This window comes from Engystomops pustulosus, chromosome 1 (genome assembly GCF_040894005.1).
Source record: "Engystomops pustulosus chromosome 1, aEngPut4.maternal, whole genome shotgun sequence".
Taxonomy (NCBI): Eukaryota; Metazoa; Chordata; class Amphibia; order Anura; family Leptodactylidae; genus Engystomops; species Engystomops pustulosus.
In genome coordinates, this window is record NC_092411.1 from 36,598,575 (window position 1) to 36,614,524 (window position 15,950).

The 15,950-nt window shown below is 44.2% G+C and overlaps 1 protein-coding gene across 3 annotated transcripts; it reads right to left on the reverse strand.

The window, feature by feature from the left end:
• Nucleotides 1-3,826: 3,826 nt before the first annotated feature.
• On the reverse strand, nt 3,827-14,946 carry LOC140119223 (uncharacterized). Of its 3 annotated transcripts, XM_072138061.1 has the most exons (6): nt 14,587-14,946; nt 13,207-13,294; nt 10,879-11,039; nt 10,489-10,620; nt 8,479-8,499; nt 3,827-5,155 (listed from the first exon to the last, which is right to left on the reverse strand). In XM_072138061.1, the coding sequence occupies exons 1-6, from the start codon at nt 14,806-14,808 to the stop codon at nt 4,019-4,021; spliced, it is 1,761 nt and encodes a 586-aa protein (XP_071994162.1). In that variant the 5' UTR covers nt 14,809-14,946; the 3' UTR covers nt 3,827-4,018. The 3 variants fall into 3 exon arrangements, with proteins under 3 accessions (XP_071994162.1, XP_071994153.1, XP_071994144.1); XM_072138052.1 differs by lacking the exon at nt 8,479-8,499 and having other exon boundaries at nt 3,828-5,176; XM_072138043.1 differs by lacking the exon at nt 3,827-5,155 and having other exon boundaries at nt 7,047-8,499; nt 14,587-14,943.
• Between the last annotated feature and the right edge of the window lie 1,004 nt (nt 14,947-15,950).

Genomic DNA, 15,950 nt, shown 5'->3' on the forward strand with positions numbered 1-15,950 from the left:
CTGTATTTGAAACATTCCCATAGACTTCTACTGGGCTTACGAAACATGAAAAAATAGAATTTTATACGGCTCACTTACAATACAGTGGGCAATGTAAATGGATGGCCAAATTGCCCATTGAAAAGAGTGGGGCCTCGCATACGGCTGTTTTCATACATTCGTGTGCATGAGTCCTAAAGGTGAGATTCTGACACTACAATTATGAGGGAGATTTATCAGAAGTGTGAGGTAAAACTGTTCTAGCTACCCTTGGAAACCATAAGAGCTCAGCTTTGATTTTATAAACTGGGGGAAAAAAATGAAAGCTGAGCTCTGATTGGCTGCCGTAGGAAACTACTGTAGTTCTGATAAATCCCCCCCAATGGTTCTATGTGCAAGCGTTCAGGAGATACAGCCAGTTTAAGTTGGTCACTCTCATGATGTTTATATATGGGCTAAAGGACATCTACCACTAGGATGAGCGATTGTAAACCAACTGCACTGACATACTGGTCTGTGCCCCCTCTGGCAGGATCTGCTCTTTTTTTAGCTTCTTATGCCCTAGTTTTTACAGAATAAAGGCTTACAATTATGCACAGGTGTTAATGGAGCCTAGAGCCCCTCAGACTCATTTGCATAATTTTAAAGCCTTTTTTAATTAAAAACAAGGGCATGCTGCCAGAGGGGACACACAGCAGCATGTCAGTGTGCTTGATTTACAATCCTTAATAATCCGAGGGGGATGTGGAGATTTGCCTGCAGCTCCAGGTGGACCAATCTTCACAGCTGTGGGCAATCCTACACCCCTTCTAGGAGTTGGCCGACAACCAATCCAGGAGGAACAAGTTGGCAGTCCATCAGATGGATCCCGGGGACCACCCAACCCATTGTTCAGCATGTCGAGTCTTCCCCAAGGTGCAACAGAGCCAGAGCTGGGTGACTGATGGGATGCTGAAGCTGGGTATTATTAAGGCATAGACAAATATTGGTTGGGAGCATAAGGAAACACAAAAGGGCTTCCCCCTATTGCCTTGTAAAGGGGGAGGCGTGATGAAATCTAGTAATAAACAGCCAGAGGGAGTGGACACAGGCTAGGGTTTTAGTGCATCACACGTGTCAATCTTACCTTGAATGACTCCTTAGAGGACATCTACCATTAGATTACCTGAGGTAACATGATTATTACCTCCACTGCCCGTCCCCATGTTCAGCAAACTTAATTTCTTTTAACTCTGTATGGACACATTTCTGTAAAACATAAGTTTATAAGATATACAAATTAGCCTGTGGTGCTCTTCAGAGCACCGTCAGGCTCCACCGTTATATAATTTATGCCCATGCGGGGGCATGGGTGAGCGCACACACAAGACAATTTCTTTTGTCAAACTACCAAGACAGTGAACCACCATTTTTAGACTTGAATGAGCGGTCAAAAGATCATTCGCTCAATCTACTGCACTGCAATACATACTTATATACACACACACACACACACACAACTCTGCAGTGCTGCCTCTTCTTCCTCAGGGTCCGAAAGAGTTTTCCTTATGGAGAGTCTGACAATTAAGGCCCCATATCGTCCGCCTTCTTCACTGACAGATAATGGGGGTCATTTACTAAGGGCCCGATTAGCATTTTCCCGACATGTTACCCGAATATTTCCGATTTGCGCCGATTTTCCCTGTATTGCCACGGGATTTTGGCGCACGCGATAGGATTTTGGCACATCGGAAATCGGAGGGCATGGCCGAACGAAAACCCGACGGATTCAGAAAAACTGCCGCATTTAAAAAACAAAAAGTGTTGCGGAGCTTGCACTTACCTTCACCAGGAATAGGCCAGTGTACTTGAGTGCATTTCAGCGGACTTCAGCGCCCCCGGATGGACGTCTGAGTATCTACCTTAGTGAATCCTGGCCGGACCCGAATCCACCGCAGAGAATGCGCCGCTGGATCGCGAATGGACCGGGTAAGTAAATCTGCCCCAATGATTTGAAAGGGAGAAAGAAGGCAGCCAAAGAAGTCTGAAGTCATCCTGTGAACAACATAAGTTGGTGTTCATGATCATGGTGTTCACAGAGGTCTTCTTTTAATGCTTCAGCACTGATCGCAAAAAAGGTGCGTTTATACGTTCAGTTTTTCAGATACAGTCTTTGAAGCCAAAAGCAGGTGTGGATGATAATGGGTTGAGACATAATTGAAAGGTGCTGCTCCTCCTCCTACTTTTACTCCAGTCCAGGTTTGGGCATCAAAAACTGCATCTGAAAAAGCAAATGCTTGAAAGCACCCTCAAGCACCACGGAGGAGTTGCGACAATGCTGTAATCACTCCACGTGAATTAATGTGTTAGGATGGGTTCACATCACGTTTTTTTGCATCCTCCTGATGGACACGTTTTTAGCGTATTCATTCATGTCTATGGGCATGACGGATGCCCAAACACTGTACCCTTGTTGTCTTGTTCGTTTGTACCCTTTATTTTTGGTTGAGAAAAACGTGTGCTGCTGTGTTTTCCATTGCCTTATTCAAAATGTATAATTTTTCATTTCTATATGCAGACAATTTCATTTTGTTCATGTCTGACCCTCTGAACACCAAGTGGCTAGGTCGACAATTCAACGTCCCAAAACTTTGGTGGGGACAGTCCTTCCAGATCTTCATTTATATTACTTGGCTGGGCAACTTAAACATAGGTTATGGCTACTCCCTGATCGGCTGCCCAATTCTGAGCAGCACCTGTAATCATTTAGGGGGGGGAGGGGGGGGGGGGTCGAACAACGCTGGCCAGTTCTCGAAAACCCTTGTCTTCTCCAGGTTTGCTTACTCCCTATTCATAAACTAGCAACTTCATTTGCTAAACAAGTGTCTATGATTACAGAAGTGGTTGCAGAGACTCTTACTCCAAGATCTGTGGTCATGGAATGCACTTGGAATTAGGAATCCATCTAGCATCTATGAGAACTCAGTATTAAGGTCTTTTGAACAGTTGAAGTCCATTTACGATATTCTCAAACCCAATTTTATAGATATTTACAGCTTAGACACGGCTTGGAAACACAGTTTCTGGATCCTCCCCATCTTTAGTTACCCCTTTATTGGAGTTCTTAGGTCTTATCAACATTGTACTCACTTCTGATGACAAAGTAGCCAACACCCCTTCCCCAGCTATGGAGAAATGGAAAACTTTAATCCCTAGCTTGATTGAGGAATGTTATAGTGAGGCCCTGGAATCTTTGTTGTATGTATTCCCATCTGCCAGTAATACACTCCCATAAGATTACATAAAATGGGCATAAAGAAAACCCCGGCGTCTTAGATGTACATCCGAGTATGCTGATTTATGGCATATGGTTTGGATTTATCCAATAATCCACTTATTTTTGCAGGAAGTGGTTTCCTTCCTGTCTACTGTAATAGCTATTCCCACACTTTTCCAAGGGGCCCTTTTCTACCTAGGAGAGCTATAGCCATACATTGGGTGGTCCAGCCCCCTCCGTCCCTTTCCACGTGGAGGAAGTTGGTGAACTTCATTCTTCCTTTACATGACCCCATATTTAGACATATAGGATGTCCAGATAAAGGCTAGGGAACCTGATGTGACTCTCCGGTTACTACATATTCCTCCAATTCTTTTGTCTCCCAGCTACAGGCTATGCTGGATCAGTCATTGGCCTAGTAAATTGGAATGCATTGGGGGAGGGATAGGAGTGCTCAGGTAGCACTTGCGCCCGGTTGTTTCCATGCTGGTGTGTTTATATACGCAATGTATTGAATGGCACTGCATTTATAGGTTAGATTGTTTTGTCACACTTTGTAATGTTTTACACAAATGATGCTGAACAAATATTTTTACAGTTTGTTGTATTTGATGTACAATTACAATAAAACAAGATTAAAAAAAAAAAAGCCCTGGACTTCTTTGCTGGGGTGCGTGCATGTTGAGGTGGGGGAGGACTTGGAATCACCACATGGTTGCTTACAGGCAGAATCTTTGTCACATTAAACAGGAGGAGGAGAAACAAAGTCCAGGGTTTCACCCTCTAGAATGGAGCTGAAAATCCAGATGCTTCTCGAGATCTGTTTCTAGGTGTAGAAGAAGAGAAATAATCTTCCCCCCACCTGGAGGCTGGCTTCATTGCGGTCCAGGGTTGATTGTAAGAGTTTCCCCTATTTCTCTGGGGAGGCTTAGAAAACTGGGCTCTAGGATCTTTGCCTTTCTTCTGCCTCCTTGCTCTCCAATGGGCCTGGGAGCGCCTAGTTTGTTTAGATTTGGGAGTGAACTCTCTCCTTTTTTCCGCTTCTTTCTGTAACCAGTCATCCAAGACTGGTCCAAAAAGTAAATTTCCATCACAGGGCACACTGCAAAGTCTTTTTCTGCTAGGGGCATCCCCAGAGCAATTCCTTAGCCATAAGGCCCTTCGTGCAGAATTAGACAGGGCAGCAGTTCTAGCCAAAAGTCTCAAAGCATCCTCTGATGCATCTGCTAGGAAGGCAGCACCCTTCTGGATAGTGGCGATGGATGAGGCAAGAACCTCTCTAGGAATTTTATTCTTAACATCTCCACCCAACTGACTGAGCCACATCAGGACAGCACGGGTCACAGAAGCAGCTGCCACAATAGGTTTGAAGGCAGCTGTAGAAGATCCCCATGTCTTCCTGAGAAGACCATCCGCCTTCCTATCCAATGGGTCTTTAAGGAACCACCTGCCATTAAAGGGATCGGAGGATCTTTGATTGATCCTGTTAATTGAGACATCAATTTTAGGTGGAAAACCCCAGGAGGAAGTAGCTTCTGAGTCAAAGGGATATTTTCTTTTGACCCCACTGGGGATGAAGGATTTTTTGTCTGGATTTTTCCATTCTTCAAAAATTATGTCAGAAATAGTACTATGGATGGGGAAGATAAGTTTGTGTTTTTGTGCCAACCTTTCAAACATGATATCCCAATTAAACTTTGGTTCTATCTTCTCTTCAATGTCCATGGTAGCCCTGACTATTTGCAATAGACGTTCCATGTCCTCAGCTGCAAATAAAGGACGACCAGTATCTTCATGACCAGTGTCTTCATCCTCTGAGGCTGCAGAGGAGGAATCATCCCTACTAACAAAAACTTCTTCTTCAGAGTCGGAAGGGTCATGCCAGGAGGACGACTCTCTGTGATGTGTTTTGTGGGTTGCCTTTTTAGGTGCCCCTTTCACCTAAAACAGCATAAAAAAAGCTACCATCAGCTAAAGGGTATGTATAAGGAAGCATTCATAACTTACCCTGGTGCAGTATCAGTTACCAGGGTTGGGGTTCGTGGAGGCTCAGGAGGGTTTTGTCTCCCAGTAGCCATGGCATACAGCAGTAGAGCACCAACTGGTTAGCAAGGCTGAAGACACCTCTTTACATGGCATAATAAGCCCACGTAGCGTAAAAGGACATCTACCACCTCCTGCCATGTTCGGGCACGGCGGCTAATGCAAAATATATCTTCTGGCTCCATCAGAAGATTATTTATGCACGCCTCCTCATTGCTATTCCCCCCGAAAGACCAGCTGTAAAGCACTGCAGCCAGCCAGTGGCGGCACCAGGCTGTCTGCAAATCTCATGTGAGCACTACATCTTGTGCAGCTGCACTGGTATCAGGCAGACTGTGGAAGATGTAGTGCTCACGCACATGTGTGAGATTAGCAGGCAGCCGGGTGACGTCACTGGCTGACTGCAGCCCTTGCGGTGCCTTCCTGGGGGAAAAAGCAACGAGGGGGTGTGCACACATTATCTTCTGACAGAGCCAGGAGGCTTGTTACCCCATCACCCCTAAGGTAACAAGCATGCATTTGATGACAGTCTACCACCCTTAAATGTGGTGGTAGATGTACTTTAAACCATGCCTGCTTTGCCACTGCCAGAGCATGTATCTACAAATACATAAACACATATATATGTGAGAAAAATCTATATTTAAACCCAGGATAAGCATTAAAGCTCAGTAATACACTGCAGGACCACACAAACTAGGGTGTCTGCCAAGATCCAAGAAGCTGGAAGTTACACCAAGCCCTGTGACACTTCCGGTATTGTCTGGAAGGACACTGCAACAAGTCTGTCCGATGCTCCCTCCAGTCCCACCACGTGAGACAGTTTCCCGACCCTCCCCATTTTAGTTATTCCCTTATTGGAGTTCTTAGGTCACAAGGCCTGTGTGATCTTTTATCCACATTGTATTCACATCTGATGACTGCCAAAGTAGCAAACACCCCTTCCCCGGCTATGGAGATATGGAAAACCTTAATCCCTAGCTTGACTGTAGAATGTTATAGTGAGGCCCTGGAGTCTTCATTGTATGTATCCCCATCAGCTAATACTACATTCATTCAAGTTTTTTACCTTCAATTGGTGCAACCTAACTCCCATAACACTACATAAAACGGGCAGAAAGAAAACCCCCGACTGTCTTAGATGTACATCCGAGTATGCTGATTTATGGCATATGGTTTGGATCTGTCCGATAATTCACCTATTTTTGCAGGAAGTGGTTTCCTTCCTGCCTACTGCAATAGCTATTCCCATGCCCTTAGACCCTGAAATGTGTTTGTTTGGGGTTCTGCATGAGGAATCATGGCAACACTATACACGTACACTTTTCCAAGAGGCCCTTTTCTACCTGGGAAAGCTATAGTCATACATTGGATGGTCCAGCGGCCTCCATCCCTTTCAATGTAGAGAAAGCTGGTGAACTTCGTTCTTCATTTTCATGACCCCATATTTAGACATAGGATGTCCAGATAAAGGCTAGGGAACCTGATGTGACTCTCCGGTTACTACATATTCCTCCAATTCTTTTGTCTCCCAGCTACAGGCTATGCTGGAACAGTCTGTGGCCTAGTAAATTGGAATGTTTTGGGGGAGGGATAGGAGGAAAGGAGTGCTCAGGTAGCACTTGTGCCCGGTTGTTTCAATGCTGGTGTGTTTATATACGCAATGTATGTATGCACTGAATTTTTAGGTTAGATTGTTTTGTCACACTTGTTTGATTAATTGGAATTTGTAATGTTTTACACAAATGACGCCGAAAGACACACAGAATAATGATTTTATGGTTTATTGTTGTATTTGGTGTACAATTACAATAAAACGAGATTTAAAACAAAACAAAAAAAAAAAACAGAGGCCCTGGCCTTCTTCACTGGGGGAGGGGTGTGTGACTTGGCTTCATGGTTGCTTTCAGGCAGAATCTTCATTAGCTTGTAGCTTACAGGAGGAGGAGAAACAAAGTCCAGGGTTGCACCCTCTAGAATGGAGCCGAAAACCCAGTCGCTTCCCGAGATCTGTTTCCAGGTGTGGAAGAAGAGTAATAATCTTCCCCCCATCTGGGAACTGGCGGTATTGCGGTCCGGGGCTGATTGAAATTGAATCCCCTATTTCTTTGGGGAGGCTTGGAAAACTGGGCTCTAGGATTTTTGCCTTTCTTCTGCCTCCTTGCTCTCCAATGGGCCTGTGAGTGCTTAGCTTGTTTAGCTTTGGGAGTGTACTCTCTCCTTTCTTCTGCTTTTTTTTGTAACCAGTCATCCAAGACTGGTCCAAAAAGTAAATTTCCTTCACAGGGAATACCGCAAAGTCTATTTCTAGAAGTCACATCCCATGGGCAATTCCTTAGCCATAAGGCCCTTCGTGCAGAATTAGACAGGGAAGCAGTTCTAGCCAAAAGTCTCAAACCATCCACTGATGCATCTGCTAGGAAGGCCGCACCCTTCTGGATATTGGCGATGGATGAGGAGAGAACCTCTCTAGGAATTTTATTTTTAACATCTCCACCCAACTGACTGAGCCAGATCAGGACAGCACGGGTCACAGAAGCAGCTGCCACAATAGGTTTGAAGGCAGCTGTAGAAGATTCCCATGTCTTCCTGAGAAGACTATCTGCTTTCCTATCCAATGGGTCTTTAAGGCTATCCATCTCTTTAACGGGACGGGAGGAGCTATGAACGATCTTGGTAATCGAGACATCAATTTTAGGTGGACAACCCCAGGAGGAAGTAGCTTCTGAGTCGAAGGGATATTTTCTTTTGACCGCAGTAGGGATGAAGGATCTTTTTTCTGGATTTTTCCATTCTTCAAAAATTAGGTCGGAAATCGTACTATGGATAGGGAAGATAAATTTGCGTTTTTCTTCCGACCCTTCAAACGTGACATCCCGATAAAACGTAGATTCTTTCTTCTCTTCAGTGTCCACAGTAACCCAGACCATTTGCAATAAACGTTCCGTGTCCTCAGCTGCAAATAAAGGACGACTAGTGTCTTCATGACCTGTGTTTTCATCCTCTGAGGCTGCGGAGGAGGAATCATCCCTACTAACAAAAACTTCTTCTTCAGAGTCAGAAAGGTCATAAGACATTGGGGCAAAGTAGGAAGGACCTGAAGCCTGTCTTTGACTATGGGTACTTTTAGCCGACTTTTGCCCCTCTTCCTCGATAACACCGAGCCAGGAGGACTCTCTGTGATGTGTTTTGTGGGTTGCCTTTTTGGGTTCCTCTTCCCCCTAAAACAGCATAAAAAAGCTACCATCAGCTAAAGGATATGTGTGGTATGTATAAGGAAGCATTCATAATTCACCACCCTGCAGTATCAGTTACCAGGGTTGGGGTTCTTGGAGGCTCAGTAGGGTCTTGTCCCTCAGTAGCCATGGCATACAGCAGCAGCACACCAACTGGTTAGCAAGGCTGAAGACATCTGTTTACATGGCTTAATAAACCCACGCCTACTTTTAGTCACCAGAGTGTGCATCTACAAATAAATAAAGATATATATGTGTATATTTATATGGAAAATAAAAATTAAAGTGCTAAAGCCTCGGGGCTCCCCCTGTACTACATTGCAGGACCACGCCAACTAGCGCTTCTGCCAAGATCCAAGAAGTGGGAAGTGACACGGAGCCCTGTGACACTTCCGGTATTGCCTGCAGGGACACTGCAACAAGCCTGTCCGATGCTCCTTTCAGTCCCACCACATGACTTGTGCAGACAAGTGGGGATTACTCCAGAACTTACCACAATCTCATCACAGTGGTCTGTACAGGGGAGCGATGTCCTGAAGCCTTGATAATAGCAAATTGGTCATCACATACAAAAATATAGTCAGACTGCAGTCCTATCCAACTGTAACCACACTCTCCTTCTCAAGTAGGTAAGTTGTGTACTGGGGGCGAGGAGGAATTTCCTGGACCTTTCACTGGCCAGTTCAGATCCCCTTTCAGGGACAAAAAAAAAAAAAAGCAGGATATGAGGAGTTTGGTTTTTTTAAACCCAGGTTTCCTGCTCCTGGTCGATCCCTCTTTCTGTTATTACTGTAGTGGTGGTAAAGGGAAAATTTAAAGACTAGAGTATAGTAGAAGCACTGGGTCGGAAATGAATGTGCCACGGCCTCTTCTCACTAATAAGATGTCCAGCATCCTTCTCTCTTAAAATATAGAATAGGTACAAAAATAAATAAACTTAGCACTTATCTCTGGTGCTCCTCAAGTTCCCATTCCCTCTTGGACTCTTGTGTAACAGCTTGGGTAGATAGCAATGTGTGATAGCATGCGTGATAGCAATATATATTAATCACTCAAGTATAAGCCGAACAGTACTTATACTCTAGTACATAACAGTAAATTATATATCGCACAGCATGATTTTTTTTTTCATTTACATAGTTTATATGGGTTTCTCACTTATTTTTCACCTTTTAGAATATATTTATTAAAAAAAAAAAACTTGGTGTTTTCCAGAAACGACCATTGATTGCTTTTTCTTAGGATAGGCCACTGCACTGTTCAGTGTTAAAGCACATGGAGCTTCAAGCAACTCATTTTTAGTCCTCCTGCACACAATTGTGAGCATCCTGTATGTCGATCCATTTGTCTTCATAGCTTGTACAGACGGATAGTCTCTGCACTATAGCAAAATATGCATGAAAGACTTCCTGTTTGCCATCCAACAGGAAGTCCATGCATCATACTTCTGGAAAACACAACCTTCTTTACAAGGTGTGCAGTCCGTGGATCGGGCTTGTGGCTGATGTGTGCAGGAGGCCTTAATGGCAGCAATAGCTGCAGTGACTACATCCAGGCAGCTATTGCAGAGGGTTGTTTTGAGGCAGAAGGACCACAGAGCTTAGTTTTCAGCATTGACACACACACTACAGTACTCAGACCGCAATGACTGCAACAAAGACTGACCCGTTTACTGGCAGGAATAGGACCTGCTCAGAGTTCTGCAGCTCGGTACAGTTGGCTCTAACATGGATCAGTGGAATTTGTTGGTGTGCTAGTTGTTAAATCAGCAAATAGCCCTTAGACAAAAACATTTGTGTGCATTGGGCATTGCTCTGTAGGACATACAACCAAGTTCTTCAAGAGTCAGGCCTGTACTGCCCAGTTAGGTTTAGTTTTTAGGGTCGGTCTATAAGTGGTTATGGTGTTAAAAGGAAATGCATAAGTTACTGTAGATGAATGAACATTATATAGTGAGGTTTGTAAAACACCTACAGAGTCATAGTCAAAGCCAGAGCCTTGTTCACAATACATCTCCATGTTCTCATCATATGTCAATCCAGTCTGAGGCAAAGCTGCTTCAGGTGTCACCATGAAGCTTTCAGCGTGAGTCACTCCACTGTCTTCCTAGAAAGCAATAATAATACACATTTGCATCAATAATATAGTGTCCACAGATTCTACAGAGCTGTACAAAAGGTGGCCCTGAATCGCAAGTGCACATTGAAAAATGTAATCTTTTTCATTATACAGAGTAAAAAAAACATTCAACAGTTATACAGCCATTAAGATATGTCTGGACAGATTCCACACATGCTGTAGGCTTGTATACCGCGCCTATAGGTTGTTTATGTCACAGTGGGATTCGAGTACCAAGACAATTACCTGGGTATAATATGTTTCTTGCTCCTCTTCTTCACACTGATTTCTCGTTACATCTTGGTGTTCCGGAAGGTCTGTCCCCCCCGCCTGTGATGCTTTTTTATCACTGCCATTATATGCATTCTGATCATAGGAATCTTTGTGGCTGCGATCCTTATAGGAATCTGCAAGAGAATATTAATAAGTTTAATGCAAATATTAAAAAAAAAAAAAACACTATCTCAGCAAAATAAATATTCATTAACATCCTGTTACCCTGTTTCCCCTAAAATAGGACATCCCCCGAAAATATGACCTAGTACAATTTTGTTCAGACTTAGATATATAAGACCTCCCCTGAAAATAAGACCTAGCGAACGCCATTGCAGCGGCTCCCCCCGCGCGATACATTAGTATTAGTGGATCTTTTAGATGCTGCTGAAGGTTGTGACATGGGGAAGAATTCATGAAAGTAAATCACCGGCTGTTGTGCTGCAAATGTGATACCAGCAACAACCAGGATAAGGAGGGTCATTTATAGAAAGTGCTTTTACTAAACATGAGAGACCGGGGCCAATGAATCTAATAGAAATGGAGTCACAAGAAATACTGCATGAAATTCAGAGTTTGAAGAGACATAAGGAGGTTAGAGAAGTTAAAGGGGTATTCTGAGAATATGAACGTCTGATACATTCATTTATTCATAGCATCATGGGTTTTTGTAACAAAACTTAATGTCATTAGTCACACAATGGAGCTTAAATAGTTTGATTTTAGGATTCACTAAATTTTATGGCCGCTCTAAAGTTATCACCGAGATGGCCGCCACTGGAAACTACAAGTCCCAAGATCCTTTAGTTCTCAGTAACTCCTCCTCTGTCCTATGCTCTGCTCCCAGTGATGTAACAGGTTTTCTTGCTCTGTTACCATAGTAATGATGTGTAACTGCCATCACCAAAACACTGGCCATACTGGATGCACTGCAACCAACCGACTACAGCCAAACTGAGTGCTGATCACATGACCTGCCCAGGCAGGTGCAGGACATGTGATGTGGACATGTGACCAGCGGCCATCTTCACGCCTGTGTCTGCTCTGCAACGGACCGCGCGGAGGAAATTAACGGACTGATTAAAGGGCCAGTAACATTTTAATTCTTCATTATAGTCTATGTCACCAGCATTTTCTGCTAAGGGGAACAAAATTTTAAATAACTAATTACATATAAGCTTATATTTAACCCATTTGTATATGAATTTTACTGATTCCTGGAATACCCCTTTTTGTTCAACAATAAATGTAAATTCTTGTTCATGGAAAAATAAGACATCCCCTGAAAATAAGACCTAGTGCCTCTGTAGGAGCAAAAATTAGTATAAGACACTGTCTTATTTTCGGGGAAACAGGATGGTAACACAGAAGTTGGAGATTTTTGCCACATCTTAAATTAAATCTACCATTAAAATGAAGCATAATAAACCAATAACACTTACTCATAGATCCAGGCTCTGTGACTGTGGTTAGAATATAGCAAGAAGAAGTAGAGGGGAATTGCAAGGAAGGAGGGAAGGGGTGGAGCATGGGACAGTGTAACAGCTTCGGCAGCTACAGCGCGAAGGGGCTCTGGTAACAATCCCCATATCCCTTCTGGCTCATTTAGAAGGAAGGAGGCCATGCATAATAGATTACCACAGTCATGGCACCTAGATATATGAGTAAGTGTCTCAGGTTTATTATGCTTGGGTTTCATGGTAAATTTTCTTTAAAGAGGTTGACTGGGCCATAGTCAAAGTCAGGCCATAAAAATCTGATAGGTGGAGTGCTGCACTCCAGTCACAGCTGACTTAGAAGTGTACAAGGGCCTCGCCTACAGTTCTGTTGTCCAGCCAATAAACAAAGGTCTGATTTTTTTGCCTTTCACAAAAAATGTAGCAGCATCTCAGCCCTGGTGCGCACAGCTTGTGGCGTTGGTCTATTTTTACCACCACTTCACAAAGTTAGACCAGTTTTCATAGGGTAAAAATTACGACATAAAGCTAGGAGTAGTGAGCTATTGCACCCCCAATGATCAAATAATAACCACCCATCCTATAGATTACATTAGATGGAAACAATCTCTTGTGTGCAGTATGAAGAAAGCAGTGGTCACACGTTAAATACAATAACGGTTCTACTTCCACAAGGGTTTCTTACCCATATTCCTGAGTGTGAAGGTCTCAGTCTCTACAGGCAGTGTACAGGAGGGTATGCATTTATTTACAGCCAGAACATTACAGAATAACAAGATCCTACCTAAATTGACTCCATTAATAAGTTTTAATGTGTAGGGAGAACAATGGCTTTTGCCCATACCAGACAATGAACAATCCTCGGTTTGTACTTCTCGGTCAATCTTTAACGGCTTATGAACTTCCTGGATTTCTATACGCAGTTTCAAAATCTAGAGAAGGCAGAAAAGGTGAAATTCAGTATAAATAAACTTATATGCCTATACTGTACAGATGATAGATAAGGGGTCGATGTGTCATCACCACTGAGCCTTTGTATACCAACATAAGTCAACAGTGACGAGAGAGTTGAACCAAAGCAGAGGAGAAGGTAAAGTATCTGGCCATAAATTAAAGGAAAACCAGCACTTTGGTAGTCAGGATGTAAACTATATTTACAGGTCGCACTTTAGTACTATGTATTGGAACAGGTTTTTGTTGAACTTTAAATAGGCTCATCCTGGAGATAAACTACTTTCAAAGATATGCTAATTAGCACCTGGCGCTCCTGTGCACATCACACAAGCAACCCAGTGCTTCTTCATCTAGTAATTATGCACTCCTAAATTCTTTCATTTACTCTCACCCCCTCCCCCACATCTGCAGCAGAGCTGATGACGTCAGATGAGGCTGCCAAATAGCGATGTACGCAACGTACTATGAAGTCATCCGGCTCTTGGGAAGTCTTGTGCACGCACGTTGTACATCGCTATCAAGCAGCCGCATCTGCCGACTTACTTTCACAAGACTTCCCCAGGACCCGGGTGACATAACCATCTCTCGGTCAGATAGGTGGGAGGGAGCGGGAGTAAATTAAAGAACAGAGAAAGTAACAAAAGAAGAGAGAGATCCAGAAAAGGAGACGCTGAAGTAGAGTCAAAGAGTTAGGAAGAAAACTAGGAGAGTGCGGTGTCCTTCAGGCCAATGGGTTGAAGCCTCCTGATCTGGCAGAAGTAGACCTGACACTAGATTCCTCCGTCTGCTTTTGCCCTAATCCGTAATGTAATAATCCTGGAACCTAACTTGTTAAACTTTACTAACATGTAAATTACCAGCAGAGGCTACTGGGGTGTGGAGTAGCCTTGGCCACCGCCATCTTAACTTGTATCTCTGGTTCCGCAGCTCATAATATGACACACGTTTCTAGCACGTCACATGAAGGGACACTAACCACTATACTTGACTCCTCACGTGAAAATGGGATGAGACTGGTCTTATTTTCTTGACATTGAGGGAGATTTACTGTTTTATGGTGACACAGGTGACAGTGCACATTAAAGAAGTAATTCTAGAAAGTAAATGTCATAACCTAACAGAGAGGGGCAGGTAAATCCTGGACACAGGTGCTCTACCTGTAACCGCACATATAACACATGTAGCTGCAACGACCAATCGGCGCTCAGCTTTTATTATTTCCCCTTAAGCCGAGCAATGACTGCGCAGCTGTGATTGGCCGCACTGTTACCTGTGCCCGCAGCTCCTGATTGGTGCTCTCGGCGTTGCGGTGCATCTTCTGGCTCAGGCCCAGCAGTCTCTGGACGCGGCGCAGCTCCTCCTGGCAGGTCTTCAGTTCTGCCTCCAGCGCTTGGACACGGCGGCCCAGGGCTGGAACCGGAACAGAGGCCTGTCCACCACCGGGTGCCTCCGCCGCCTCCTCTTCCCAGCCATCTTCTCTATTCCCGGCCATAACACCCGTGAAACACGCGTCACTGCAGCCGCCGTTTACCCGCCATAGTGACTGATTTACCTTTCTTTTTCTATGTCCTGACGTCACGAATCACGTGACGTAATCACGTGGTGCTGTGGATTCTCGGCGCGCAGCTGCTTTGGTCTGGAGCCTCTTATATGGTATCCATATAGGGTGACAGACCACGTGATGAGGGCGCTATGGGTGTTATGTTGTGTAGCCGTGTATCATGGCTCCCGAGACCAGACATTACGTGACTAAAAAGCGTTTATGGAAAGTTTCCATTGTTTTGACTATTAGCCCTTTTTCATTCATGTGTGGCAGAATAAGTGGCGGTTTCAACATGTGTTTCTCTGTTTGTACTGCTTATACTTAGTTCTTTGGAAAGGAAGAGGGCTAAAAATAGTTTTACATTTTCCACCAGTTTGTTTTTACTAATTTTTTTTCAGGCCTCCGTGGTAGAGATGAGCGGAACCAAACTTCCTGTTCGGGCGCTTTCCCACATTTCGTGTTTCATCGCATTTTAAAACGCATGCGTTTCAGGCAGACCCCCCTCCCACTTTTGTTTTGGATGCGTTTAAAAACGCGACAAAAACGGCACATGGGAAAGCACCCTTCGGGTTTGGGGTTCTGGTGACTGTGATTGGCCAAGGGAACACCCCACATTAGCCATGGCTAGTTGTTATGGGCATTAACATTATGGATTGGCTGTCCGGCACAACACAGTAATTCCATCATTCTCTCAAGCAGTGCATACTTAGGCCGCTTCTACACTAGCGAGTGTGATGCGATGAACTCGCATCACACTCGCAACGCAAGCTGCCAGGAACGCACGGCCCGAACGCTGCACCTCGGGAGTGAACTCAGCATGTCAGTTCACTCCCGCGGTGCAGGGTTCGGGCCGTGCGTTCCCGGCAGCTTGCGTTGCGAGTGTGATGCGAGTTCATCGCATCACACTCGCTAGTGTAGAAGGGGCCTTAATGTTAGAGGAGAAGTGCCGAGCCCCAGAACAGAAGCGACAGAGCTTCATTATCATAATTTTATAATTGTTTTTCAGCAAAAACACTCAGCTCAGGGATTAAGCAATATACTTCTGCATCACCGTAGCCACAGCATTCTCAATGTATTTTTGGATCATAATG